General features: G+C 40.7%; 1 protein-coding gene across 1 annotated transcript; it reads right to left on the bottom strand.

Moving 5' to 3' along the window:
- Positions 1-6,077: 6,077 nt before the first annotated feature.
- Positions 6,078-21,152, bottom strand: FUCA1 (alpha-L-fucosidase 1). Its single transcript, XM_006196768.4, has 8 exons — positions 20,752-21,152; positions 15,512-15,646; positions 13,535-13,672; positions 11,675-11,780; positions 9,128-9,328; positions 7,804-7,994; positions 6,584-6,683; positions 6,078-6,358 (listed from the first exon to the last, which is right to left on the bottom strand). Exons 1-8 carry the CDS (start codon positions 21,117-21,119, stop codon positions 6,218-6,220), a joined length of 1,380 nt encoding a protein of 459 aa, XP_006196830.2. The 5' UTR covers positions 21,120-21,152; the 3' UTR covers positions 6,078-6,217.
- Between the last annotated feature and the right edge of the window lie 5,886 nt (positions 21,153-27,038).

Here is a 27,038-nt window from a genome sequence, read left to right as displayed (position 1 = left end):
CAGGTACAGTGTCTTGGGCCTGGACTGCTGGGAAACAAGCTGCTGGAAGACAAGCCACACCTAAATTTCCATGAGCTTAAAATATCGTATTCACACTTACTTGCTTAAAATGCACATGCTTGCTTTGTTTTACTGTTTTACACAGTAGATGAAATTTGTGAGAAGAAATCCTGAGATTGACCATAAGGGAATGAAGGAGGGCAGATATCTCCTTAGGGTAAAACAATGGATGGTCCTGGGAAGCCAGATCATCCACTAACAGAACTTTGTTCTGGCATGAAAGCATGCTGTTTAACCCGAGGGAAGTATTTGCTATCTCGAGATGTCCCGGAGGAAAAAACAGGATAGACTTAGAAAATTTGCATATCCTGCGGAGGGTGATTGTTTCTGGAAGGGATAGGCCTGAAATTAATCAGTTAACCAGCAAGCAGAACTTAGTGCTTATTGCTTGAAATATCTAAAGCCCCACCTCTTTCATAGAATTTTCTTCTGAACTGTATACTCCTAATAAATATGATGTCGACCAGGTTTTCAGTGCTCTTGATCCACGTGATCTTGAGTCCCCTGGTCCCATCTTTTCTCTTTATTTTGTCTCTTTGTTTCTTAAGTCTTGTGTCGCCCGTCCACAGATACGGTCCTGAGCTGCGCTGGATGCAGCGCTGAACGAGGTCTCCTCAACTGCACCATGTTCTCTGGTGGATTGTTTACCTTCAGAGAACTTCCAGCCCATTAACAGACTATGGGAGTCACTTTTTTCAGTTTAGGGCTTGATGACAGATGGGAGGAAGTGGCCTTCCAAGGTCCCCAGCTGGAGTCCAGGCATGCCTTGGGTAGCAGGTTTGTAAGAGGTTCAGTCCACTCTGACTGCAAACTGGCCTGGCCTGGCCATTCCCATACTGAATTATTTGACATGTTTGAATAGAGGGAAAAACTTGTAAGGAGTTCAGTTTACTCCTCTCCACTGAGAAAGATCCTCCACAGTAGCTTTACTAAAGATATTTGATATAATCTGTAAGGTTTAAGAGTTGGGAACATACTGTGAGCCTCCATTTTGTAAGAGGGTCTATCCACATGGCTCCACAGCAAACCACCCTAGCTTGTGACCCTCCACTGAGCTATTTCCCATGATGGGGAAGACTGAAAGGAAACACACCTCAGAAGTTGGACCTACTAATCTCCGTGAGAATCATCCTGGAATCATGCCCCAAAGCACTCCTCTTGTTCAGTATCTACTGGAAGGTTTATGAATTGGGGACATGCCTGGGGCCATGATTTTGCCAGGAGTCAGAGGAATCGCAGAGTCACCCAACCAGATTTCCTGGGGCCCTTCCGTACAATCAGGGACACTGAGGTGCCAAAGCATCCCAAAGGTCTGAGAGGCTGCCCGGTGCTGTCTTGTTACCTCTGTATCTCCTTCCAGTGGGAAATGGCAGTTGGAAACTTAGGGACGTTGGAGCTTCGGTGGTTGCAGCCTCTTGCACAACTTGCACAACACACACACACACACATTTCCATGTTTTACCTATTGTGAATAATGCTGCTATGAATACGGGTGTAACTATAATCTCTTCAAGATTCTGTTTTCAGTTCTTTTGGGTATACACCCAAAAGTGGAAATGTTGGACCTCATGGTAGATTTATGTTTAACTTTTTCAGAAACTGCAATACTGTTTTCCACAACCAGCTGCACCATTTTCCCATTCCCACCAGCAATGCACAACAGTTCCAATTTCTCCACATTCTTGCCAACACTTGTTATTTTCTGTTTTTTGTTTGTTTTTGTTTTTTGGTAATAGCCATCTTAATGATTGTGAAGTGGTATCTCATTATGGTTTTAATTTGCATTTCCCAGGTGCTTTGTGATTTTGAATGTCTTTTCATGTCATATTGGCCATTTGTATATCTTTTTTAGAAAAATATCTGTTCAAGTTCTTTGCCCATTTTTGAATTAGTTCTTTTGTTGTTGCTGATAATTGAGTTCTAGTGGTTCACTATGTATTTTGGATATTAATCCCATATCAGATATATGAGTTGCAAATATTTTCTCTCATTCTAGGGTTTTTTTTTAAAAAAAAAAAACTCTGTTGATAGAGCTTTTTGATGCACAAAATTTTAAAATTTTCATGAAGTTCTTTTGTTTATTTTTTCTTTTGTTGTCTGTGCCTTTGGTGTCACAGCCAAGAAATCATTGCCAAATTGATATCATGAAGATTCTGTCCTGTTTTCTTTGAAAAGTTTTACTGTTTTAGGCCTTACATGTAAGCCTTTGATGCATTTTGAGTTTACTTTTGTATGGTGTCAGGTAAGAGTCTGATTTCATTCTCTGCATGTGGGTATCCAGTTTTCCCAGCACCACTTGTTGAAAAGACTATCCTTTACCCATTAAGTGGTCTTGGCACCTGTGTCAAAAATAATTTGACCATATATGCAAGAGTTCATTTCTGATCTCTCTTTTCTTTTATTCCGTTAGTCTATATGTCTGTTTTATGCAAATAACACGCTGTTTTGATTACTGTAGTAACTAACAGTTTAAACTCAAGGTACTGTGTTGAATCTGGTGAAAGTGGGAATTCTTGCTCTTTATCTTAGAAGAAAAGCTTTCAGTCTTTCACCACTGAGTATGTTTGCTATACGTTTTCCCCATATGGCTTGTGTTACGTTGAGGTAGTTTTCTTCTGTTCCTAGTCTGTTCAGTGTTTTTGTCATGAAAAGGTGTTGAATTTTCCAGACGCTTTTTCTGCATCAGCTGAGACGATCATGTGGTTTTTTCCTTCATTCTGTTAATGTGGTGTGTTACACTGACTGATTTCTGTATGGTGACCCATCCTTGCATTTCAGGAATAAATCCCACTTGGCCATGGTGTATAATCCCTTTACTATGCTGTTTGATAATATTTTGTTGAGAATTTTTGTATTAATGTTCATAAGGGATATTGGCCAGTAGTTTTCTTCTCTTGTAGTACCTTTATCTGGGTTTGGTATCAGGGTGTTATAAAGTTAGAAAGTGTTCCCTCCTCTTCAATTTTTGGGAAAATTTTGAGGAGGATTGGTATTAGTTCTTTAAATGCTGGTAGAATTTACCAAAGAAGCCATCAGGTCCAGGGCTTTTCTTTGTCAGGAGATTTCTTATTACTGATTCAGTCTCCTTTACTAGTTAGATTTTCTATTTCTTCATGATTTAGTCTTGGTAGGTTTTGTGCTTCTAGGAATTTGCCCACTTTCTTCTAGGTTATCCAGTTTGCTGGCATATAATTGTTCATAATTCTGTCATAATTATTCCTATTTCTGTAGAATTGGTAGTAGTGCCCCCACTTTCATATCTAATTTTAGTAATTTAAGTCTATTGAGACTATTTCTTAGTCCATTAAGCTACAGGTTTGTCATTTTGTAGATTTTTTCAAAGAACAAACTTTCGGTTTTATTGATTTTCTCTATTGTTTTTATATTCTCTATTTTGTTTATATTATTTGGTTTAATCTTTACTTCATTTTCCTTCTGCTAGCTTTGGTTTTTTGTTTGTTCTTTTTTTTCTAGTTCTTTAAGTCATACAGTTAGGTTGTTGATCTGAGATTTTTAAAATGTGTTTATACAAATAAATTTCCCCCTTAGCACTGCTTTTGCTGGGTCTCTTAAATTTTGGTATGTTGTGCTTTTGTTTTCACTCATTTCTGAGTATTTTCTAATTTTCTTTGTAATCTCTTCTTTGACACATTAGTTGTATAAGAGTGTACTGTTTAACTTCCACAGTTTTGTGAATTTTCCAGCTTTTCTTCTGCTATTGATATCTAACTTCATCTAGCTGTGGTCATAGAAGATACTTTGAATAACATGTTTTAAAAAATCTACTGAGGTGAGCTTGTGGCCAAATACATGTTCTTTTCTTTAATCATTTTTCTTTCTGTTCCTCATACTCAATAATTTCCACTGTCCTATCATCAAATTCATTGTTCTTTCTTCTGCCTGCTCAAATCTGCATTTGAATCTCTTTAGTGAAATTTTCATTTCAGTTATTGTACTTTTAAGCTCCACAATTTTTATTCTTAGGTTTTCTATTTCTTTATTGATATATTCATTTCACTCATATATCATTTTCTTGACTTTCTCCGTATCTTCCTTTAGTTATTTGAACATTTTAAAAAGAATTGTCTTAAAGTCTTTGTCTAGTATATCTGCCATTAAGACTTTTCCAGGGACAGTTTCTTTTTTCCAGGGACTTTTTTCTTTTGAATGGACCATACTTTCATGTTTCTTTGTATGTCTTGTGATTTTTGTCATTGTTGTTGTTATTGAAAACTGGACATTTGAATCTAATAATGTGGCAACTCTGGAATTTAGATTCTCACCCTTCTCCAGGGTTTGCTATTTTTTGTTACTGTTTTTGTTCATTGCTCCCCCCTCCCTTTTGATTGTTGTAGGATGTCTCTGTGCCAGAGATAAGCCAGAGATGTAAAATTAAGGTCTTCTCAGGACTTTTCTGACTCTTTCCCTGGGCATGTATAGTCATTTTCTAATTTTCTCCATATATACAGTTGTTCTTGAATTTCTTAATCTTTAATGTCTAGCTCCCAAAAGGGAGGAAAAAAGAAAATTGAAAGGGGAAAAAAGGGCGTCAACTCTTTAAATCCTCTGGAAGTCACTCTAGCTGGAGGAGGGGTTCACAACAACAGGATAGGGCAGCAACAATGGCTTGCCCCCATCTCTTCTCTGTCTGTACCTCTGTGGTCAAAAGCAACAATCAGTAATCAGAGCACAAATCCCTACGGGGTTTTGGAGGACAGGGTCCTTTGCTCACCTTGGCTCTCACAAGCTGTATGCAAGTTGCTCCAGGATCATGTGCACAGCTGCCTACTCCACGACTAGGGATGAGGGATGGGTAGCTGAAATTGACCAGAATTATCCGTAACTTACCATCCAAGTCTTCCTCTGGAAGTTGCAAGCTTTAGGTAGACTCCAGGGTTTCAAAATAGTTACATCAGACAGATTCTGCCAGTGCAACTGTTGTCCAGGTGAGGAGACAGATTCTTGGTGCTTCCTCTCTGCTCTCTTCCCAGAATCCTCTCTAAAGACTTTATTTTTAAGCTACATTTCATAAGTTTCAATGCATAGTGTTTTCATTATCATTCTAAGTATTTTATAATTCCCTGTATAATAACTTCTTTGATCAATAAATATTTAGAAACCTGTTTTAAAATTTCTAAACATATCGAGGTTTTTTCCTCCAAGTTTTTATGGTCCTTTAATTATATTTTAGACATATTATGTAATTTGTATGATATTGTTTCTTTGATTATTGCATTTGTAGATGTTTCATATGTGCTTGAGAGAAACAAATTTTCTGTAAGTGTTGAGTAAAGACTTCTAAATATATCTAGTAAATAGAGAAATAGAACATTTGATTAAATCTATAACAATTAAAGAGGCTGAACTGGTAGTCAATTCAAAAGAATGAAGCAAGGAGCAGAAAAAACAAAAGAATTACTTTCTTTGCTCTGCATTAAGGAGACTTGGCAGGTCCCCCCACTGCCCTTTTATTTTTAACAGAAACATAAGGCTATAAGCAGTCCATATAGAAACTGGAAGAAGAAAGCTACAACATGCTTTTTGATAGAAATGATTTGACATACAAACTTACTTACTTGATCATATTTAACAAAGCAGGGCAGAATCACAGTCATTTTCTTCATAGTATCACTGTAAAAAGACTGAATTTCAGAACTCTTAGTTTGCTCTGGAAACATAAGCTGACCATTAGCAACCTAGATAGCTTTTTCTTTCCTCTCCAGGCTCACCAGTTCCTGGGTGGAGGTGGGAAAACTGATGTGAAATAAACAGCATGTCATGGAGGCTGACAATTCTTTTCACCTCCTCCCCAAGGCAATAGGGCGACTTTGGCTTATTCTTGATCTGAAATCATTTTAGTAAGCAAGCAGGTTATCAAACACAGAATGGAGGAAACTTTCCATCGTAGACAATTGCCAAAGTTAGGTATGGATGAATTCAGAGCTTAACTTCTTCTGTTGATCAGAGAGGGGTATGCTAGCAATGGATCTCAGATCTTTGATCCTGTGAGACATCAGTGTAGTACACTCAGTTCTTTTTATTAAAATGTGTGGGAAAAGCCATCTCTGAGTAGAGAAGAATAGTTTAGTACAATTATGGTGTGGTAAGAGGAAAATCAAAGTGTAGGCAGGGTCCCTTTCCTCTTGAACTCCAACGATCACTTCACTCCTGTCAGTTTTAGTGTCCAAGCAAACTGAACTGGAAGAGCAGAGGGTGGCAGCTGTGGCAGGTACACAAGGAGACTTTCATCTGGATCCTTGGACCACTTCAGATTGTTTTGGACTCCCAGCATTGTTACCTGCAGGAAGTAAAAAGGGAATGGAAAAAACACTGATGTATTAAGGAGTACAAAATATGGCCTGAAAATGGTGGGAAAGAACCACGCTGGGCCAGGGCAGGGATGACAGTCTAAAAGGGGAATAAATATGGGAGAAACCTGGGGAAGGAAAGAAGCATTAGAGAAGGCCTGCCAATTCCTTTAGGAAAAGTTTCATCTCTGACGGGACTGAATGAGGCTCTTTACCTGTGTAGTCGAACTACTTTTGGGGGATTTAAGGCTTAAGATTCCATGTTTTGGCCAGGACAGGAAGATGGCATAAACAGCTGATCCTTTTGAGGTATACCTGGGGAAAAAGAAACATCATTGTCAAAGATACCTGGCTTGTTACCCTGACACATAACCTTACACATTCCCCCTTCAGTTATCTACCAATTCCAAGACCTTCAGTCTGTCACTGCTACTGGGAAGCACTTAACTTGATACCAGTTAAGGTCTGTAGGAAAAAAAAGCAGCCCCAGAAGACCCTCTTTCTGGCAATATATTTCATTTTTCTCTGTCTATTGGGTTCTAAGTTTTCTTTAAAAAATTTAAACTCTTAGTTATTTCACACTGAAGTCATTTTGTGTCATTATTCAAATTTTCTTCAACTCCAGATGCATATGAGAACAGCCAATGATATAACACGGGCAAGGTGTGCACTGAAGACAAATTTGTTGTTCTAAGATTTCACAATGCTTAGAGAAGAGGGTGAAAAATCATGACATAAAAACTCATCCAAAACAGAGGGGTGAATGTGCTTCCCCTGATCCAAAGACCCCCACTCTACGGTATAACACTTGCAGAGGTCTTTCTGTGGACAGTTAGTATGTGCCTGGCACTCTGCAGGGTACTCGACATACATTATCTCATTTAACCCTCACAGCCACTCTTGGAAGTCAGATGTCATCACCCCATTTTGCAGTTGAAAAAAACTGAAGCCCAAGGTCAAATAACTAGATCCACAATTGCAGGTATGAATCACGACTTCTCCACTTAGGAGCTTTGTGATTTTAGGCAAGTGATATTACTGCCCTGAGCTGCTTTCTTACTTGTAACATGGGGATAATGACAGCATCGATGTGGTGGGACTGTTGGGGGATTTAGAGCAGACCCTTGTACATTGCAGGTACTGTACAAACACCAGCTGCTATTCTTTTTAGGGGGTTGGGCAACAGTGTCAAGCAAATTGATTGACGCTCTGTAGCCCCTTCTTTTTTCACCAAGCCTACCACCTCCCTCACTAGTCAAAGATATCCTGGTGGCCTAAAACATAAATCGGGGCACACATTCAACAGCAAGAGAACAGCTTTTGGGTTTTTGCAAGACGACTTCCAGCCTGGCTGGTACCATGGTGGATCCAAGGAGATGCCACCTTGGCAGCGGCCACAGTCCCGTTGCTGCACACAGCAGAAGACTAGACTCACCATACAGTTGTCGTGTTCTTTTCAAATTGTACCCTCCATGGTTTGGAGGCGTAGATAGCCTCCCCACTGACGCTCAGCCACTTCCCAACAGCAAGCAGCCTTTCTTGGAAAATGGGAACAATCAGTCCATCTTTAGTTGGTCCGATGTTGAGAAGATAGTTGCCTCCCAAACTTACTGTCTGAACCAGTTCCTAGAGAGAGCAAAAACAAAGGAATCCTAGCTCTGAATGCCAGGCCTAGCAGAATGCTTAGAACACACAGGTATGAAGAGAAGAAAAAGAATCTAGGGTACATTCTCCCTCTGCTTTGCAAATATCCTTTACTCTTTTGAAAATAGTATGTTTGTTTTTTTTTTTTAATGGAGGTACTGGGGATTAAACCCAGGACCTCAGGCATGCTAAGCATGTACTCTACCACTGAGCTGCACCCTTCCCCCTGAAAATATTATATATTTTTGTCATGATAAAAGCAGAATAGGCTAATATGAGAAAATTGAAAAATTCTGCTACAAGACGGAGAAATACGTTAACTTCAATTCCAGGGAGTGGTCACGGGCACTTCCCTGTGACACTGTACCTCCTGTGGTGCCATATGTGGTGGGACGGTTGTGTGTTAGAAGCACCAAGTGTGAGTAGGGGAGCTGAAAAAGCTCCTGGCCCCAAAGGACTCCCATGGAGCCATACAGAGAGAATACGGGGATCCGAGAGGAGAGATTTCAAGCAGGTACTCTGGAGACTCTGGGGAGATGGAAGAGACCTGAAGAATTTCGAGACACTCTGCATGTAATAGGTTATATACGTGTACTTGCTTCCCCTTCGGGAAAACATGCTGTAAAGAGATATATTCTTCAGGATTTCTGGCGTAGGGTGTGTGTGTGGGTGTGTGTGTGTGACAATTTGTTACAGTACCCTAAAGACACCACATCATTAACCTTTGATGTTTCCTTCTGGTCTTTTTCCTGTGCAGTTAATTCTCTGTAGTTGTGACAATACATAACTTAATGCCCTCCAAGCATTAACACATATTACATTCAGAAACATTCTAATGGTTAAAGAAAATCCCCAGATCTACTTAATTATCCCTTAATGGTTGCAAGAAATTGAAACAACCCATCTGTCCAACTGAAAATGATCCTGGGAAGAACACCTCTGTACGGAAAACTCTCTTCTGTCATTAGACCTATTTCCTTAAGGCAGGATTTTATGAGGAGGTTCAAAAGGGTTCTATCGCCCTGCACTTCCATCCCGAGTGCTTCCACTGCTCTTGGTCATAAGGTTAGTTTGGGATAGCAGTTAACAGATAACTACCTCACATGCACTCTTACCGAAATGATCGTAGATTCATCTGCAACGTCGGTTATCACCATGTTGCGACGATAGCCCCAGGAGAGCTTATCTATGGAGGTGCACATCTCCCACTTGTGATCTGGCAAGGTCTCTGGCTTGAATTTATCTTGACAGTTGTAGTATCCTCCGTGGTGACAGGAACAATTCTGACCCCATCGGTCATTTACTACTACCGTATCCTAAAGGAGGAAGGAGTGCTGGGTCATCGGGAGTAAAGCCATTTAGCTTCCTTACGAAATACTGTTTTGATAAATTGTGTCTATTTGGAAGCAAGGAACAGATGTGATTGAGAGCAGTGGTTCTCAACTGGAGGCCCTGGATGGGAATTTTGGCAAATGTCTAGGAACAGTTTTTGGTTGTCATAACTGGGGTGGTGCTGCTGCCATCTACTGGGTGGAAGCCAGGGGTACTTCTGAACATCTTACAACATAGAGGATAGTCCCCTCACAACCAGGAAATATGCAGCCCCAAATGCCAATAGTACCGAGGATGAGAAACCCTGGTCTAGCAATATGTAACAGAGAGATCATCTGGTAAGCCACGTAGTCTATCAGAGGAGAAATGGAGAGGAGGAGACTAGCCCGAAGTCACGTCCCCAGGCAGAGTTTCGGAAAGCTGGGACTATGGTGGTTTTTTTTCCCCCCGGCAGCAGGGTATGGGGGTGGTGGTAGTTAGGTGTATTTATTTATTTTTAATGGAGGTACTAGGGATTGAACCCAGGACCTCATGCATGCTAGGCATACACTTTACCACTGAGCTATACGCTCCCCTGGAAAGCTGGGACTATGAATCAAGTATTTGAACCCAGCCCAGGATGCTTTCCACTGTATAACCCTGACCTCCTTTTTCTAGGTAAAGAAAAGTCAGTAATCAAATCTTCTTTTCCTTCCTTCAAGGTTTTGCTGAACTTTGAGAAACTCTTACATGGAATATCTTAATGTAAATGTTTAATACTGCTATGAGGCTCACACTGGGGTATCCAAGGAGAATAAAACACGGGTTCTTGCCCTGAGAGATCCAGCAGAGACTAGCTGAGCAGACAGATACATGGACAATTACAATATGACATCACATCAGAATTCGGGATTAACAGAAATGGGGAACACTGATCCAGGAGTGTTTCTTACTTCTTCCAGGAAGAAATAAAAATTGTCAGGAACCAGATTTAGTTTACATCCAACCAATACTTATTATGTGCCTAACTGGGCCAAGTACTTTTCTTGGAGCTGGGAACATAGCAACGAACAGATCCAAACTCTTGCCCGCACGAAGCTGACATTTTTGTGACAGAGACAGACAGTAAGAAGGTAAATGATATCTGAAATATATTAGACCAGGTAAGTGGTAAGAGAAAGAGAAAGCAGGGAAAGAGATACAGTGTGCCATGGGCAGGCTGCAATTTTGGATAGGGTGGCGGGGAAGATGCCCTCTCAGGGAAGACCTGAGAGCTCGGGAGTGAGCCATGTGGGGACTGTAGAGAGAATGGAGAGCAAGGAGAGGGGGCTGTTTCTCCTAAAAGTACTTTCCCAACATGAGTATAAGCGCCAAGACAACTCTCTCTCCTAACATGTGAGAAGACATTCAGAACAGGAGTGGGCAAACTGGGTCTGCAGCATCCTACCCAAGGGTCCACATCTGAGCCACCCTGGTGTGGGGACCACTGGGGGAGAACCATGATACCGCACCACTGGAAGTCCCCACACGTTTGGCGAGTCCCAGACAACCACTCTTCATTTGTCTCTATTTGTCACATAGGATCTTGTCTTTTTTCTTTCTTCCCAGTTTCGGAATTTAGTAATATTTACCCAATGAGATCCTTAGAGATTTATGAATCTACCAAGATAGCTCAGTTCAAACAGGTCTTATACTTAGGTTTCTCTTTAAAATCCACAACAAATCTAGAATATATAAAATTTTTGAAATTTTCAATAGTGAAGATTAAGACTTCTGGTACTTTGAAATTCAAACTATAAATGGGCAGCTATTATGCAGTGTGACAGCGTTGATTATGGGGAAGAGGAGGAGGTATGCAAAGTTCCCTCAAGAATTTGGATATAAGGGAATATAAAATTTCCCCTTGAGAGTTAAACTATGTAACATAGAGTAGCTGAAGTCATAGATATTCACATTTTTATTCCTACCACTTAATTGTATATGTTTGTATATTAATTTTTAGGGTGTTCTCATTTACAATGTCTGTTTGCTTAATAATTCATTTTCTCTACGGTGGTTTGGGACTTCGACATATCATTTCTATCCTACTACTTAAATTTAACAAGATTTAAACCCATGTTGTCAAAACCAAGAATTAAAAGAGAAAACGTACATACTACAAGGAAGGCGGGAGGGAAGAATTAAAGGAGAAACATTTAATATTCGTTAAGTCCCCTGGTCCCTACCATACCCATGTTAATATTACTATTTATTATTGTTCTGTTGTCTTTATTGTTATTACTTCAGATCTTGGATCCTCACTTTCTTTTATCATAGCAGACAAATAAGAGGTAAGTCTTATAATCACATACCTTGACTGGGCTGTCATTATAGAGCCAAGAGAGAAAACCTGTAGAATTCCAGTAAGTGTCGGGAGACTCCCACTCTCCATCAGACCAAATCAGGTCAGGTTTGTACCTGAGAGACGTGCAGTCAGAACAAAGTTTATTATCTGAATCCATTCGCAGTAAGAGTCTCATTGATCTATCTTTGCAACAAATATTTACAATTACATTTTCTCAAAGTTTTAAAAGTACCATGAAACTATCACGGTGCAGAGAAAGTGGAAAAGTAAAGGGACATAAAAATGACAATACACAGACACAAACCCTTTAGCTAAAACAATCACTGTTTAATATACAGCACTTAGGTATATTTTCCCTAGTCTTTTTTTTTTTTTGTAATTTCTGAAATTAAAAAGTAGAGTTGTAATTAGTACACATATAATTTGGTTTCCTTCCAGTAACTAATTCCAATGAAAGGAGTGGTGCTCCAGAGCCACAGGATTAAGGTTGCTGCTTTTAAGATGTATTAAGAACTAGAACTATTTCGCCAAATGCATTTCTGGGGACAAGGACCCAAAGCTTTCACTATAAAAAATCTATAAAATTCACTTGAGCCACAGTTGCATCTTTCACATATTATTACTCTAAGCCCTATAAGGTATGAGAGTGTGTGTGTATTTAAACCTGTAAGGTAAACATTATTATTCCCACTTTAGAGAGCAAGACCCTGGTACTCAGTAGGGTAATTTATTTTAGGGGACGGTGACAAAACTTGTAACAGGAGCTGGAGCCAACAGGCAAATCTGCCTGACGCATAACCCTATGGCTTACTCTGCCGCTACTCAGGTCAGCAGGTTGAGTCCAGGAAGAAGACCGCCTGTTTAAGAGGCAAGATAAACACAGACAGTCTGTGTTTTACTGTGTACAAGAGACTGTACGAGGCGCTTTATCCTCATTACCTCATTAGTTCTCACAATGACCTTGTGATGTATAAACAGGTAAAGAAACTGAGAACTAGAATGAGTAAGTAGTTTGTCAAGGCTATACAATCAGTAAGAAAAAAGAACTGGATTTCAGACCCAGTTCTGTCTGACTCCAAGTCTATGCTGGTCTCTTACAACTGTACTATTTCCTTAGAGAAGTCATCTGCATGCAAGGAGCTTTTTTATTTTTTTCATTTTTGGTTTTGGTTTTTTGGTCTACAATGAGAGTCCAGGCAGAGATGGCTGCCTCTTCATCTTCAAAGGCCCACCATCCTCCAGAAGCTCCCAGATGTAAAAAGGGTAAACTCAGAATAAAACATGAAGACTAGTGACAAATCTCAAAGTGAAAGTGACCATTTTAAGAATAATGATAATAATAACACCTTTATTCTGTAACCAGGCATAGTGACAGATACTGTTCATGTATTATTCTGAGCCCTATACAGAAGGCATTATCATTCTCACTTTACCCAGTGAGAATCTGAGGCTCAGAAGGGTGACCTGTTTCAGGCTTTTAAGTTAACAAGAACCAGGATTCAAATGCAAGTCTGCTCCACACCAAATCCTATGCAGGGACCATTAGACTATGCTGCCCCTCTCCAGGGTCCTGCAAAGAAAACAGCATACGAGGAGGGACCTGAAGTTTTGACTTACCACCATCCTAGGGTTGGTTTGATTGTTTCATTTTATAAAGGCAGTATGACCACGCTTCAGAAGTTTTGGAAAGTAGCAAGAAAAAATATGTTTTGTCTTAAACACAACCACTGCATTTATTATTTTGATGTCTTCTAGATTTTTTTCATATCCTACTCCTTCCCTCTTCCCCTCAACTTAGCAGTATCCTGTAAGAAGCTCAGATGTCATTGATGAAAGTCATAAGGCCCCAGATAGGTCTGTCTTTTACCTGTTAACAAGGTCGTATAGCTCTGGCATTGTTTTTGCATGGACAAAATGCTGTGTTTTGAAGCCATTTTTCTTATCAAGTAGGTAGAGAGGATGGAACCATTCTAAGAGTGAGTGGTAGAGTCCATAGCGTATGTTCCTTAAATAGAAAAACAGGGCAGCAACAACCATTAGGCAAAGAAAAATTAATTTATTTTTAGAAAAATCATTTGCAGGGGGCAGGTATAGCTCAGTGGTAGGGTGCATGCCTAGCATGCACGAGGTTCTGGGTTCAATCTCCGGTACTTCCAACAAATAAAAAAATAAACAAACCTAATTACCCACCCACTCCCCCCCCAAAAAAAATAAAAAAAAAAGAAAAATCAGTTGCAGCATTTTTACATCTCAGTGAAACTCACCCATAGGGCATGTAGGAGTCAAAACCATTTCCTTAAATTATCTCTTATCATTCACTTAAGCAAAATGATTGGGTCTATAGTGTTTTTGATACTGTAACAAATTATTTTTATACATAAATACCTTAACACCAAACATCATTTAAACTTCTGTCAATTATCTCAATAACATATAGTCCTATTTAGAAAAAAAATTCTGTCATTTTGTCATATTGTATATGTCAGAATATCATGTGTATTCTGGCAAAGAATACATATCGAAGAGATACTGGAAATCAGAGACAAATATAAAGAATAAAATATCCAAAGTCTTATCACTCAGAAATAATCATTAGTAACATTTTCTATGTAGTTGAAATTAATGAATATAGGTTTCTCATTTCACTTATAAGGTTTACTAGTAGTTCTTAACACACTCAACAAAAGGAAACATGGCGAAAGTGACCTATTTCATACACAATAAAGCTTGTTTTGACTTAGGAATAGTGAGTGTTATGGAAATGCTATGATACAAATAAGAAGTGAAGATAACATTGCAAAGGCACAGATAAGGCAGAAAGAAATGAAGTTCAGCGCTTCATCATGTGACTCAGGGACTCAACAGACGCAAAGAAGGTAAAAATCAAGGATCTTAAAGTCCAGACCTAATCAACATCTCAGAGTTTTTACAGCAGGACAATTAGCAGAGCACAGCATTGGCAAACTGAGTATTTAACAGGTGACATTAAGTCAGCAAATACTTTCTTAATGGGCCGGCTAGTATTTGAGGCTTTGCAGACCTTGTGGTCTCCATCCCAACTCTAAAATTGTAGCTTGAAAGCAGCCAGAGACAATGCATAATATATGGGCTCAACCGTGTTCCAATCAAACTTTATTTATACAAACAGGCAGCTAGTTTCCCTCTTATGTAAGACATCAAATTTGCCAAATCACAACAGAGCTGAGATTGGGCATAACACACAGACTACTTTTCCTCCTTACGGGTAAATACAGCCAGAACTATAGGGGCCAAAACCAGAATACCTGGGTTCAAATCCCACCTCTGCTACTTCCTAGTTCTTTGATTTTAGGAAGTTATTTCTTATTAAGTAGCAAATATTAGAAAACAATAATTAGAATCAACCAAGTGGCTCCTTACCTCACTTTTTGCTGCTTTAACTGTCCTTTTTAGTTCTCTCCTGATCTACCACTCATCCAAACCTTCCACGAATGCCTGCAAAGCTCTGTGTTGACAGCTAAGGAGGACACAAAGATGAGAGACCCAGACCTGGCTTCCATTTGATATTGGAAAAGGCTCTGGGTTGGAGACTTTCCAGAAAGAATACTCCGCAGAGCTCAAATGGAGCACTGTGGTCTACGCTGGATACCCTTCACCTAACCAGACAGGGCCATGAACTTCTCTGATGGTGTCATTTTTGGTCACATGAAAACTGCCAAGCATCAAACACTGCAATTAAAGGCTAGAAGCCCTTCAGGGTACTCCCTAAATGCAGACTTAGAAAGCACACAAGAGGGGAGGAGGCACGGTACACTGGATGGCTAAATTAAAAGAGATGATGGAGTAACCGTCTGTGGACACACACCTCTTCCGGACGGCTGCTTCCAACTCACCAACCAAATCACGATGGGGCCCCACATCCTGAGAGTTCCAGTTCCAAGACACAGGACTCGGCCAGTTTGTGAAGCCTTCGTGATGCTTTGTTGTCAGGACTACATACCTGTGGACATCAAAACTATGTGAGCAAAGAAGCGGGCAGCGGGCCAAGAATGTGAACTTATCTGGCATGCCCTAGGCTTTTAAAATGGTTGGGAGAACTTGACTGCAGGGAATGTACAGTTGACCCCTGAACAATGCAGGGTTTAGGGACGCTGACCTCCTGTGAAGAAGAAAATCGACACATAACTTTTGACTCCTCCAAAACTTAGCTACTAATAGCCCACTGTTGACCAGAAGCCTTGCTGATAACCTAAACAGAAGATTAATACACATTCTGTGTGTTATATGTATTATAGACTGTATCCTTATAAAAATGTAGAAGAGAAAATATTAAGAAAGAAAATACACTTATAGTACTGTACTATATTTATTGATGCTATAAGGTTATGTGGTGTGTTTACCAGATGAATCATCTGTCAGTACTTACATCAATATTGTCTTAAAAGACACAAAACAAAGTAGATATTATGTGTATTACTATCACTAGACATCAAAAGTGAAAAGACAATGTGAAAAATAGATTTATGTTTCTTTACAGATATAATGATTCATGCACTGATAACAAAGCAGCAGCAACATGACTGCTTTATATAGCAGCCTAGTGTAATCCGCATGCTTGCTTCTCGGTGGCCTAGTCTATATACTAATGAATGAATCATTATAAAATTTTTACTAAGAGAGAGAGGGAGGGGCATACTGTATGGTAATGTAATTCTTTGAAAGCAAAGATATAAAACAGTAAAAAAATGGCTATACTGTTAATTTTATATTAGACATCACTTACCCTATGCTTATGTACAGACTGGCTCTCCACTTCAAGTCTCGCACATGAACACAATGAACACTTAGGTGATGATGCTGACACACCCGACATGTTTACTAACTGTACGGCTCGATGCGTACTTATAATTCATTAAGTGCAAGTGGATCATCATGAACATCTTCACGTTGAGTGGGCTGAGGAGGAGGAGGAAGGGGAGGGGTTGCTCTTGCTGCCCCAGGGGAGGCAGAAGTGGAGGAGGTAGGAGAGGAGGCGGGCACTCAGTGTAACTTTATGGAAATACATCATAATTTCTGTCTGACTTTTTTGCTTTTTCATTTCTCTAAAAATGTTTCTGTATGATACCAATCTTTCCTCCACTGTTTGCATTAGTTTCACTGCTGGTATCATAGAAGGGTCAACGTAGAAAAGAAGTCAAAAGTGGTCTTGAATAATCAGAATCCTTCCATCAGACTGTCTAATGTCAATCCATTTTCTGGCACTGCTGCTTCTGAGTCTCCTTCCTCATTGTCTAGCGCTGGTTTTGGAAGCATTCATCTCCACCAAGTTGTCTTCTATTAATTCCTCTAGTGTGGTGTCTATTAGCTCTTGAATTTCTCCAAGGTTCATGTCTTGAAACGCTTCACCTCCCCCTACCTTTTTTCGCCATATCCACATTTCTCTGATTTCCTTGATTGGCTCTTTCATAAATCCACAATATCTGGACACAGCTTTCTCCAGCAGGGATTTGTTGTTTTTAGGCTTTTCCACAGCTTCTTCTGTAACAACGATGGCATCTACAATGGTGTAATCCTTCCAGACTTTTATGATGCTCTCTCTGTTGGGATTCTCTTCCACAGCGTCGACAATCCCTTCCATACAGTATTGTCTGTAATGAGCTATAAGGTCCTCATGACCCCCTGATCCAGAGACGTTGTATTTGGGGGCAAGCACACGCCTTTGGTGTTGAACTCTTGGGATTCTGGGTGGTCAGGGGCATTGTCTGATATCAAAAGAACTTTAAAAAGCAGTCCCTTACTGGCAAGGTACTTCCTGACTTCAGGGACAGAGAATCAATAGAACTAATCCAGAAAAGGAGTTCTCATTGTCTAGGCCTTCTTGCTGTACAACCAAAAGACAGGTAGCTGGTGTTTACCCTTTCCCTTCAAGGCTCACGGGTTAGCAGCTTTATGGAAAAGAACAGTCCTGATCATAAACCCAGCCGCATTTGCACGGAAGTGTAGAGTTAGCCTATCCCTTCCTGCCTTAAATCCTAGTGCTTGCTTCTCTTCCTTACCAATAGATGTTCTTTGTGGCATTTTCCCCCTAGGATAGGGCACTTTCATCTGTATTAAAAACCTGTTCACGTAGACATCCTTTCTCCTCAATGATTTTCTTAATGGCATCTGGGAACTTGTCAGTTGCCTCTTGGTTGGTAGAAGCTGCCTCTCCCATTATCTTGATATTTTAAAAGCCAAAGCTCTTTCTGAAATTATCAAACTATCCTTTGCTGGTGTTGAATTCTCTGGCTTAGATCTTTCACCTTACTTCTGCTGTAAGTTGTTGTATAATGACTCGCTTTTTCTCAAATCCCATTAGAGTCTTTAGGTATACCTTTCTTAGAGCAACCCTGCACCCACATAAAAGCTACATTTCAATACAAGATAAAAAGGTATTTTGCAAAAAGTGCAAGGTTTTTCACACCTCCAGCATAGCTGCAGTGACAGCTTCATGAATTTTTTTTTCTTTCAACAGTGGTCCTTACACTGGATTCATTCATGTTGGAATGGTGGGCAACCACAGCTGCAGACTTCAATCTATGATACATAAGAAGCAATTCAACTTTTTCTTGTAATGTCAGGACTTTTCTCTGCTCCTTGGGAGCACTTCCAGCATCACCAGAGGCATTTTGTATAGGTCCCATGGTTTATGATATTGCACTAAATACGATGAAAAGTATGTGAGAACCACAAGAGATCACTTTTTCTTGAGATACAAAATTTACTGGCGAGATGAGTGCTCACATGAAGATGATTAGCATCACATGGTGTTTAAAGTGGATGCTCACAACACTTGAGCCCACCATGACAGCAACAGGTGGCTACAAAATTATGACAGTAGTACAGTGCACACTACAGTAATTTTACACAGTTATGATTTAATACTGCATTTTTATGATTCTTTCCATTTCTGCAAATGCACCATGTATAGGGTGTGTGCATAAGTTTTGATAAATTTTAACTTTTTATAATAGATTTGTAGATATTTCATGGTAGTAAATGATAAAATAGACTAGTATCTGCATATTTTATTCATTTGTGACATACCTAACTTTTTCCTAATTTTTGGTATTTCTAGGCTATGTGATTCACCTGTGAGTTTTTTCAAGTTGTCACAAATCTCCCCCAAATTTTCCAATATATTTATTGGCAAAAAATCTGTGTATAAGTGGACCCATGCAGTGCAAACCTGTGTTGTTCAGCTGTACTTGTATGAGTGACTATATTAGTGACGACCAGGAAGTCGCTGCAGTAATGACTCCTCTTGGGTATTGCTCCAGGAATAAAAGCAAATTTGAGGAAGTCACAGTCCCTTGTCCCCAGCCAAAAAGGAGGCTCAGAGGGAACGAAGGAGTAGGTAAGGGGAAAGTTGTACACCTAAGCACTCCAGTTCTTCAACCCTTCTGGGTATTAATGATTAGCTTTAAAAAAAACAAAAACAAAAACAAAACCCTTTGCCCTAAAGGAGAAAGAAATTCCTACTGGAAATAGCAGATGATAGAAAAGTAAGCTATTTGTTTTACCAAGCCCATATGAATTGCCTCTCATTTACAGAGGTGACAAACGGCCAAAAGAGCTGGGGAGAAAAGGCCAGTGTTGAAATGACAACCAAATCACCCAACATTTCATTTGGTTTTATGGCAGAAAAATAGATGATGCCCACACGTGATCATTTAATCACTGGCGACGCGGGGAGTCCACACTTTAAGGGTTAGACAGAATTTCAGGCTTTGTGGGCCACATTCCTCTCTGTGGTATATATGCATTTTAAACAACTCTTTTAAAATGTAAAAATCCTTCTCACATCAAGAAAGTAGGCAGAGGACCAATCCTCTGGCCATGGTTTGCAGACCCGTGGACTGGTGGAAAGAACCCTCCATTTAAGAGTCATGGGATCTAGAGTCTAGGACATGAGTTCCCTTCCTCTTTCTGGGCTACTCATCTTGTCCATAAAATAAGAGGTCTGGACAAAGGATGTTTCCCATATTTTAATTTTTCTCATTTGAAAATTATGGACTTCTAAGGCTCCTGGAAGACAGTGAACTCCTCCTCTGTTTACTCAAGCTTTATGTTCCGATACACTTTATTGCAAGCACTAAACATCAGTTGCAATTTCTCTTTAGTAAAAGAGAAATGAAAACCCAGAAGACAGTCGAGGAGACAGGCAAGGGTGGAAGACTGACCTAAGCCAGGAGCTGGAAAAGCCACCTGCCTCCATTCTTACTCTGCTCCAATCTATTTCCCTCTCAGCCAAACTCATCCTTGAAGCTGAGGGTTGACTTGACTTAACACCTGGCAACATCTTGCCTTCAAGGATTACTCCTTCAGGACTGGCCCCAGCCTTCAACAGTCTCCTGAGTCCTTGCCTCTCTCTTCCCCACTCCAGGGCTCTACACTTTCAGTTCTCTGAACCCTTCACACACAAGTTCCAACAGCTCTCCAAATAATTCAGACATTTCCTGAGCACTCTGTGAGCAAGGTGTTGAGAAGAGCAGATGAATGAGAATCTGTGCTGTTGCCCAAATACTCTGCAGCAGAACTCCCTTCCCTCCTTTTCCCGTGGGGAGATATCAAATCCTGAAGGAAGAACATAATCTCCTTCTATATCTGTGGAAGGAGGCTTCAGCGAGGTAAAATGCCATGTTCAACTTCGCAGTTGAACTAGGATCAGATTACCTACCTTTGGCTTAAAAGCCTGAAATCCTGTTTGTTTTGTTGACCTGGAAGGGACATCAGGGTCCATCTAGCTCAATCATCTAGATAAAGAGGTGTCGACACCGCCCGTTTTCCAGCCCACTGCCTCCCTGAAACCTTTATTTTCTTCTAGTTCCCACCCAGATGCACCTTCTCCTTATGATCAGCGTGCCACATTCAATTCTGCATTCTCCAAGCGGCAAAACACAGGACCCAGGGTACCCGAAGTTAGTCGGACAGCTGCGTAACCCGGCAGGTCGTCTCGCCTCCCCATGCTCGGTTGCCACCTGCTTAAGCCCCCTCCCAGCGCTCGGGTCAGTCCGACCCAAGCCAGGAAAGGGGCGCCCCGCCCGCCCCCGCGGCGGCACTCACTTGGCCCCGGCGGCCTTGAACAGGTCTGCCCAGCTGTCCGGGTGGAAGAAGCGCGCCGTGAACTGCGGCCCGAAGTCTCCGTAGCTGAAGCCAGGCGGGTAGTTCTCTTTCATGAAGCTCTGGTACTGAGGTAACTTCGTGCCCTTCCAGTGCCACCAGAACCACTCGCTGCCCCAGGCCGGCACCGAGAACACGCCCCAGTGCACGAACACCCCGAACTTGGCCTCGTCGAACCAGGCCGGCAGCGGCCGGGAGTCCAGACTCGGCCAGTCGGGAGTGTAGCGGCGCAGAGGAGCCGAGGGCCCCGACTTGGCCGCTCCGAGCGCCAGCAGCAGCAGCAGCTCGGCGACCAGCCCCCGCGGCCCCATATTGGGAGACGGCCTCTCAGCCTACGCGCCTCACCGCCCGCTCTTTATGTGTAGGTGCGGGCGCACGCGGCCCCGCCCACTCTAACTAATGATTGGCTGGGAAGGAAAAGGGGTGGGTCAACCCAGGCTGCTAGGCCACCGAGTCTCTTCCCCACCGGGTGGACGGTTCTTGCAGCGCCCTCTGGCGCTCAAGTGGGAGAAAGACTTAAGGAGGCGTTGACTGCGCTCCGCTGATGCAGGATTGAAAACGTTAGAAGAGACTTCACCGCGGAGTTGAATCATGTGGGTGTGGAAGGCCGGGTGTGTGTATAGAACTGGGAGTGGTCCACTTGGCAGTTGGGAGCAATAGGACACTTTTTGAGCTGTAGTATAGAAGAGCAAGCCTGGAGGCAGGAATACCAGATGGAAGGGCATTGTAAGAGCACTGGCAGAAATGACGGGGTGGAAGGATAATGGGAGGAAGCTTTTTAAGGGAGAGGTGGGAAGAAAAGTGCGCGCTGAAAGAGGAAGAACAAGTGTGACCATTTTGCCCGTCTAATGTTTATTGAACTTGCTTTGGGATTCTGAGGCAATTCGAAGAGCTTAACATCTCGTTGGAAAAACAAGACTCATGCGTAGGCCTCCCCGAAGGAACATGTTAAGAGTAACAGGGTGAGCAACTTGAGAGCCTCGGGCCCAGGGAGTACCTGTGTGAACCTTGTCTGGCAGGGACGTCACCAAATTCCACTACAATTGGTACATGCTGTGCTTGCTCAAACAGGAGGTGAGGCTATCAAGTGTGAGAGGTCTAATGACCCCTCGTGGCACAGCTGGTCCCTACACATCAGTGAGAGAACTGCCACATGTCAGAGTTGGAAGGGACTTTGGGGGTCCTTGACACTATCCCTTTCCTTACTCTCCCCGTTTTATGGAAGAGGAAACTGAGATCCAGAGAGAGGATCGGAGCCGCCCAAGGTCATGCAGCTACTTTGGGTCAGAAATGGGACCAGTACCCAGATGCAGAGACTGTCTCTCAAATACTGCTCTCAAATGCACCCAGGAGGGTGCAAGAGAGCGTGTCAAAGTCTGTGTTGACAGAAGCAAGAACTTCCTCATTCTAGGAGTGATAAGGAAACACAATGGCTCGTGCTATTTTATCTTCTGTTTCTTCCTTTGCAAGATTATGTTGAAATATTGTCTCCAACAGTAAGCACAGACACTTAAAAAATCTGTACACATCTTCTAGTGATCAGGGTGAGTAATGATCTTTGATGTTACAGAACTCATCTTGGGAGAGATAAAATAGGACATTGTGCCCTTCATTTCTCCTTAGCCTCAACCAAAACTTAAATCTGCAGGGCAGATGAGAGGTGTTACAGCAGGGTGGAAAAACTGGAAGTTGGGAAACCTAGGTATTTTGCATTGGACACCACCTTGTTGGGTCTCTTTGGGCAAGTCTTGTCCACTGTCTGGGCCCATTTCGTCATCTAATCAATGAGGGCAGGCCTCAGTGATATCCAGGGTCCCCTTTGCCTCTTGCTCTCTTCCTCCATAAACTCTAGTTCATTACTTACAGCAGAAATAGAGTGTGATTGTGAAAGGAGAGGGGTAGGAAGTGCAGAAGTGCATTTAATTCAACAATTCCTAAACTATATTTGCTAAACAAATATTTACTGAGTATCAATTTATGCCAGACATTTGGGCATTTCCTTTGCTGGAATGAGAAAGGGCCCCACCAATGAATAAAGAAAGGTGTGTTCCAACTTTAAGGAGCTCCAAATCCACCTTTAAAAAAGCATGCCATTTCTTTGCCTTACAGAAAGATAGGTATTGGGGTTACAATAAAATTCAGTTTACCAAAATGCAATCGAAAGCTTTTCAGAAGCATTTCAGTTCCACAGATATTGACCATCCCCCTTAAGACTCTATGTTGGGTCTTCACAGAACACTGGGAACTAAGAGATGAACATGGAGCTCATCTCGTAGGGGCAGATACGCCAGTGACTCCCACTTAACACAGTCCACAATATGGGTTGTATTAGAGGGTTGGACTTTGTCCCTGGGGGCTGTACTGGGTTGAAGAGTGTCTTCCCAAACTTTATGTCCACTTGGAACCTGTGCAAGTTGCCTTCTTTGGAAGTAGAATCTTTGGAGATACAATTGTCAAATTAAGATGAGATCATACTAGGTTAGAGTGTGCTTTTAATCCAATGCTAGTGTCCTTAAAAGAAGTCACCAAGATTAAAGACCTAAATGTAAGACTGGAAACCATTAAATTCCTAGAAGAAAACATAGGCAGAACACTTTCTGACATAAATCATACTAACATTTTTCTTGGATCTGTCTCCTAAGGCAAAGGAAACAAAAGCAAAAATAAACGAATGAGACCTAATTAAATGTAAAAGCTTTTGCACAGCAAAGAAAACCATCAACAAAATGAAAAGACAACATATTCAAAGAGAGAAGATATTTGCAAAGGGTGTGACTGATAAGGTATTAATATCCAAAATATATAAACAGCTCTTACAACTCAGTATCAAAAAAACAAACAATCAGATTAAAGAATGGTCAGAAGACCTGAGTAAACATGCTACCAAGGAAGACATAAAGATGGCCTACAAGCACATGAAAAGATGCTCCATCCACATCACTAATTATCAGAGAATTGCAAATCAAAACGACAATGAGATGTCACTTCACACCAGTCACAAATAACAAATGTCATCAAGGATGTAGAAAAAAGGGAACCCTCATACACTGTTGATGGGGATGTAAATTGGTGCAGCCACTGGGGAAAACAGTATGGAGCGTCCTCAAAAACCTAAAAATAGACCTATCATATGATCCAGCGATTCTACTCCTGGGTATATATCTGAAGAAAATGAAAACACTAATTCAAAAAGATACATGAACCCCAATGTTCATAGCAACATTATTGACAATAATCAAGATATGGAAGCAACCTAAGTGCCCATCAACAGATAAATAGATAAAGAAGATGTGAGATATATATAATGGAATACTACTCAGCTATAAAAAATGAATTCCTGCCTGTGCAACAACATGGATGGACCTGGAGAGTATTATGCTTAGTGAAATAAGTCAGACACAGAAACACAAATAATGTATATTATCACTTATAGGTGGAATCTAAAAAAAATAAAACAAATGAATGAATATAACAAAACAGAAACAGACTCACAGATTTAGAGAACAAACCAGTAGTTACCAGTGGAGAGAGAGAAGGGGGAGAGGGAAGGGGGAAGGAGCAAGTTAGAGGTAGGAGTTAAGATGTGCAAACTACTATGTACAAAATAAATAAGTTACAAGGATATATTATACAGCACAAGGAATATAGCCAATTTTTTGAGGTTATAATTTTATTTTATTTATTTTTAAATTGCAGTATAGTTGACTTACAATGTTTCAGGTAGACATCAGAGTGATTCAGTTATACATATACATATACATATACATATACATATGTATTTTTCAGATTCTTTTTCATTATAGGTTATTACAAGATATTGAATATAGTTCCCTGTGCTATACAGTAGGTCCTTGTTGTTTATCTATTTTATATATAGTAGAGTGTATTTGTTAACCCCAAATTCCAAATTTATCCCTCCCCTCTTTATCCTTTTGTAATTGTAACTTTGTTTTCTATGTCTGTGAGTCCATTTCTGTGTCGTAAGTTCAACTGTATCATTTTTTTTAGATTCCACATGTAAGTGATATCATATGATATTTGTCTTTGTCTGACTTAACTTCACTTCGTATAATAATCTTCAGGTCCATCTATGTTGATGCACATGACATTATTTCATTCTTTTTATGGCTGAGTAGTATTCTATTGGATATTATACACCACATCTTTATTCATTCATCTGTTTTGGGGCAGTTATGTTGCTTCCACGTCTTGGCTATTGTAAATAGTGCTGCTATGAACATTGAGGTACATGTGTATTTTCAGTTAGAGCTAGAGTTTTCTCCAGATATATGCCCAGGAGTGGGATTGCTGGATCATATGGTAACTCTACTTTTAGCTTTTTAAGGGACCTCCATATTGTCTTTCATAGTGGCTGCACCAATTTACATTCTCACTAACACTGTAGGAGGGTTCCCTTTCGCCACACCCTCTCCAGCATTTATTATAAGTAGCCAATATTTTATAATAACTTTAAATGGAGTATAATCTAGAAAACTGTTGAATCACTGTGTTTTACACCTAAAACTAATAGAACATTGTAAATCAGCTATACCTCAATAATAATAATAATAATAAAAAGATACCAAGAGATAAAAGGTGGGGAAAGGCCATGTGAAGATGGAGGCAGAGATAGGAGCTGTGTTGCCACAAACCAAGGAACACCAGGAGCTGCCAGAAGTTGGAAAAGGCAAGAAAGGATCCTCTCCTTGAAATTTTGGAGGGAGCATGGCCCTGCTGACACCTTGATTTTGGACTTCTAGTCCACAGAAGTGTGACAGAATAAATTTCTGTTGTCTTAAGCCACTCAGTTTGTGGGAAATTGTTGCAGGAAATTAATACAGAGCATAAAATAAAGTATGTTGGGAAATAGTGATGAGTTAGGGTGGCAGCAGTCTGATGTTATAATCATCTAATATTATTATTAGACTTATTAAGTCTTGTTTATACTTTATATTTATACATATTTATCACTATTAGACTTTTATCATTCAACTCATTATTATTTATAGATTTATTATTACTATCCTAATCAAGCAGAATTTGACTAAACTAGCAGTGAAGAGGGCAGGCTTTGGAGTCAAACAGAACTGGGTTGAAAACCCCAGCTTTGAGTACATAGTAGCAGTGTGACTTCAAGCAAGTGATTTTGCCTCTTAGAGGTTTCCTCATCTATAAAGTGAGGATACCAAAACACTCTTCATCAGGTTATTGTGAAGATTAAGTGAAACATTTCATTTAAAAACATTTAGCCCAGTGCCTGGCACATAGTAAAACCTCAGTAAAAACCAGCCAACTTTAGTGACCAGAGCACATAGTAGGCCTACTCTTCCTAAAGTTGCCTCATTTAATCCCTATCCCATGATCCAGATGATTTTCTTCATTGTAACACCAGTAATTATCTTCTTTATTTATTGGCGCTCTTCCCAGCAGAATGCGGAATATAAACCCCATTAGACAGGGGCAGACTCTCACTTGTGGCTGGACGTCTGGGACCCAGCATAGAGCCTGGCACTTATTTATGAGATGGGTGGATGAGTGAATGAATAGTGGACACCTGTAAGTATTAAATGAAGACAAGATTAATCAATATCTTTCATTTTATTCCATCTGTGGTCCCAAAGAATTGCATTAGAATTCCTCTGCAATCCTTCCCTCCATCAACAATTTCTCTTGCCTACTGTTTGAAGCCCTTCCAGTAGGAACTCAGCCTCCCTGATATGTAAAATATGGGTGTCCTGGAATCTTCAAAACATGGGGCTGTTTTCTTGCTGGAAATAATGAACTGTGAGATGTCAGTCCTATGCCTGGCACATAGTAAGGGAACTTTCCTCTCCTCCTATTAGCTTTGTTTATTATTCATTGAAGGGTATAGGGGTGTGGAGGAGACAAAGGAGCTGAATTGAGAGATGGCTGGGAACAATTTGGGGATAATAAAATCTTTGTGAATATCTTCCTTTTTCTTGGAATTGGGTTAGAATGGGACACTGCCTGCTTCCAGGGGTACCTCCGAGTAGGACTTCACAAGATGAGTAAAATTCTCAGAGGATTCTGTGTCTCAAGTGATTTCAACCACCTCTGTATTACCCAGGTACCTAAGAGGACACAATGGTTGTGAGTTGTGATTATCAGAGTGTCAGAGAGGGCCACTGCTGTAATAATAAGATGCCCTGATGGAGGCTTGTCAGTTACCTCTGCAAGAGGTGGATTAACATGCTTGATCCTCATGGCGT

This window comes from Vicugna pacos, chromosome 13 (assembly GCF_048564905.1).
Source record: "Vicugna pacos chromosome 13, VicPac4, whole genome shotgun sequence".
Taxonomy (NCBI): Eukaryota; Metazoa; Chordata; class Mammalia; order Artiodactyla; family Camelidae; genus Vicugna; species Vicugna pacos.
The sequence above is the reverse complement of the archived record's forward strand: the minus strand, read 5'-3'. Positions and strand labels throughout refer to the sequence as shown.

Excerpts from the sequence above, each read along its gene's own strand:
- FUCA1 (XM_006196768.4), bottom strand. The coding sequence starts at position 21,119 with ATGGGGCCGCGGGGGCTGGTCGCCGAGCTGCTGCTGCTGCTGGCGCTC. Across the intron at positions 11,781-13,534 it reads CTATACGACCTTGTTAACAG|GTACAAACCTGACCTGATTT; the intron begins GTAAAAGACAGA and ends CACGTCTCTCAG. Across the intron at positions 9,329-11,674 it reads ATAATGACAGCCCAGTCAAG|GATACGGTAGTAGTAAATGA; the intron begins GTATGTGATTAT and ends TTCCTCCTTTAG.